General features: G+C 55.6%; 1 protein-coding gene across 1 annotated transcript; it reads right to left on the bottom strand.

Moving 5' to 3' along the window:
• Positions 1-170: 170 nt before the first annotated feature.
• LOC103805463 (spectrin beta chain, non-erythrocytic 4-like) lies at positions 171-2,352 on the bottom strand (the record flags this gene model as incomplete). The annotated part of the gene is made up of 7 exons (XM_009078115.1): positions 171-296; positions 383-570; positions 1,275-1,387; positions 1,640-1,755; positions 1,837-1,917; positions 2,001-2,092; positions 2,179-2,352. Coding segments are annotated over 7 exons (890 nt in total), but the record flags the coding sequence as incomplete, so codon positions are not given.
• Between the last annotated feature and the right edge of the window lie 329 nt (positions 2,353-2,681).

Below are 2,681 nucleotides of genomic sequence, written 5' to 3'. Positions count from 1 at the left end.
TGAGGTTCTACCACCCTTGATGAGGTCCTACCAGCCCTGGTGAGGTCAACCAGGTGCTCAGTGAGGTCCTACCACCCTTCCCTGGACAACAAGGATCTCAGTGAGGTCCCACCACCCCTGAGAACCTCCCGTGCCCCAGGAACCCCCATGACCTCCTCCAGCTCCACCACCCATGGACCTTGTTGATGTCGGAGATGCTCTTGCCCTCACTGGGTATGTAGAGCTTGCGGTTGGTGGCTCGAAGTTTACTCTGGATGGTGAAGAGAAGAACCTCCAAGTTTCCCTTCTCCTGGAACCTAAAAGATGATCCCACCAGCTTGAGGACCCAGTTATGGATCTCCACACCATCGTGAAGGTCCCACCCAACCTCAAGAGGTCTCACTTGACAGGTTTCTCCAAGGTGCAGAAGGTGGTGAAGGCCTGAAGTTGTTGCTGGACACCAGGTAAGGAGTTAGCAAACTTCTGGTTGGTGATGATGGTGATGGTTTGGTGGATCCAGGTCAGAAGATCTGTGGCCAAGGCTTCGTATCTTGCCGTGATGGCTGAGATCTCCAACATCTGGTCCAGGACCTGGTGAGAAAAAGTACGGGAGAAGATGGAGGAGATTATAGGAGGTGTCAAGAGAGATCTGGAAGTGGTCACCAAACCCCTGAGGAGGTCAATAAGGAGCTAGATGAGGTTCTACCATCCTGAGGAGGTCTCAGCACCCTTGAGGAGGTTCTGCCACCCCTGAGAAGGTCCACAAGGGGCTCAGTGAGGTCCTACCACCCCTGAGAATGTCTCACCACTTCTGAGGAGCTCCCACCAGCCCTGCCTCGTCAACCAGGACCTCAGGGCAGTCCCACCTCCTTTTATAAGGTCCCACCACACCTGAGGAGACTCACAAGGAGCTCAGGGCAGTCCCACCTCCCTTTAAAAGGCCCCACCACACCTGAGGAGGCCCACAAGGAGCTCAATGCAGTCCCACCTCCCTTGATAAGGTCCCACCACACCTGAGGAGACTCACAAGGAGCTCAGGGCAGTCCCACCTCCCTTTAAAAGGCCCCACCACGCCTGAGTAAGTTTCACCATGCCCTGACAACCTTTCACCACGCCCTGAGGACCTTCCACCACCCTTGAGAAGGTCCCATCAACCTTGATGACCTCCCAATGAACCAAAGATGAGACATCCCTGAAGACTGAGATGGACCGAGAGATGCTGCAAGGTCCTAGGAGACCTCATGGACCATGAGAAGGAGCAAGGTCAAAGGTCAACCCCTGAGGACCATCCTCACCTTCCCAATCCTCTTCCCTTCCACGGCCAGAGCTTTCATCTTGGAGAAGTAGTGGTAGAAGGACACAACGTAGGTGATGATGGACTTCTCATCGGGGTCCTCCATGTTGACATCTGGAGGGAGGACAACAAAGCCTCAGGTCCTCCTGAAGCCTCCTCAGATCCCACCACGACTTCCAGATCTCCAGGGATGGTCCCACCAAGCCCAAACCCCCAGGAGACCCCCACAAATGGTCCCACCATGCCAATCCTCAGCCTTTGGCTGACCCCTCAAGCTTCCCCCTCTCTCCAGGAGATCTTCTAAGGTGGAACCCAAGATGGCTGGAGACCTCCCACCACGGCTGCCTGGGGAGGTATCTCCTCTACCTTCAGGATCCAGAAGTTTGCTGAGCCCCAAGTGCTGCTCAGCAGTGTTGAAGGCCTGTTGGAGGTTGTAGGTGGCATTGGACTTGGTCAGCTTGTGGAAGTCAATGAGATCAGGTCTGTGAGGACAACATAGTCACCTTAACCATCTCAACACCTCAAAATGTCCTCTCCACCCCCAGCTCCAGCCCCACACGGACCTGTGTCGGTGGATGAGAGCGTTGAAGGCCAATCCATCCCTCCAGCTGGTGGTGAAGTTCTGGATGTTCACCTCAGGGTAGCTGTGGTGGACAGAGAAGGTTGTTGAGGGGCTCCAAGCCCTCCTTAGAAGGTCCATCCCCCCCAGGATGGTAGGACCTCTCACCCCGCGGTCTTCATCTGGCACCAGAGCAGCAAAGCGTCCTTGGCCGAACGCGTCTCCCGGTTGTCCTCGGTCTTGATCTTGATGACCTGGATCTGGTGGAGGACAGTGAGGAGACACTGAGGAACACCAGAAGGACGAAGAGGACATCCCTAAGGGTGGGATGGGATCTTCTGGCCACCTGGAAGCGAAGGATGATGGTCCAGATGAGGCCGAGGGTGAGACGGTGGTTGCCGTCCACGATGTCGTGGGATCCGACGTTCTCCAGGTGGACTCGTTGCTCCTTGAGGAACTGAAGAGCTTTGTCCACGTTCTCCAGGGAGTGGATTCTCATCCGACCTCGGGTGGGTTTGGGCTGGAGGAGACAACGGGAGAGAGAGAGAGATCCAAGGAGGAGCTTCCAACACAGCCAACGGGACTAGGAGGGAGGTTGGAGGATCTAGGGTGGGGTGGGAGGTCCTGGTTGAGCACAAAGTGGGGGGAGATGGTGGTGGAGGCCAAGGTGGTGGTGGGAGATGCTGGACATGATGGTGGAGATGATGGAGATGCTGGAGCTGATGATGATGGAGATGATGATGGTGGAGATGAGGGAGATTATGGTGGTGGGAGATGATGAAGATGATGGAGATGCTGGAGATGCTGGTGATGGACACGATGGAGCTGATGATGGCAGAGATGATGATG

Source organism: Acanthisitta chloris, unplaced genomic scaffold, assembly GCF_000695815.1.
Source record: "Acanthisitta chloris isolate BGI_N310 unplaced genomic scaffold, ASM69581v1 Scaffold30047, whole genome shotgun sequence".
NCBI classification, from domain to species: domain Eukaryota; kingdom Metazoa; phylum Chordata; class Aves; order Passeriformes; family Acanthisittidae; genus Acanthisitta; species Acanthisitta chloris.
The sequence above is the reverse complement of the archived record's forward strand: the minus strand, read 5'-3'. Positions and strand labels throughout refer to the sequence as shown.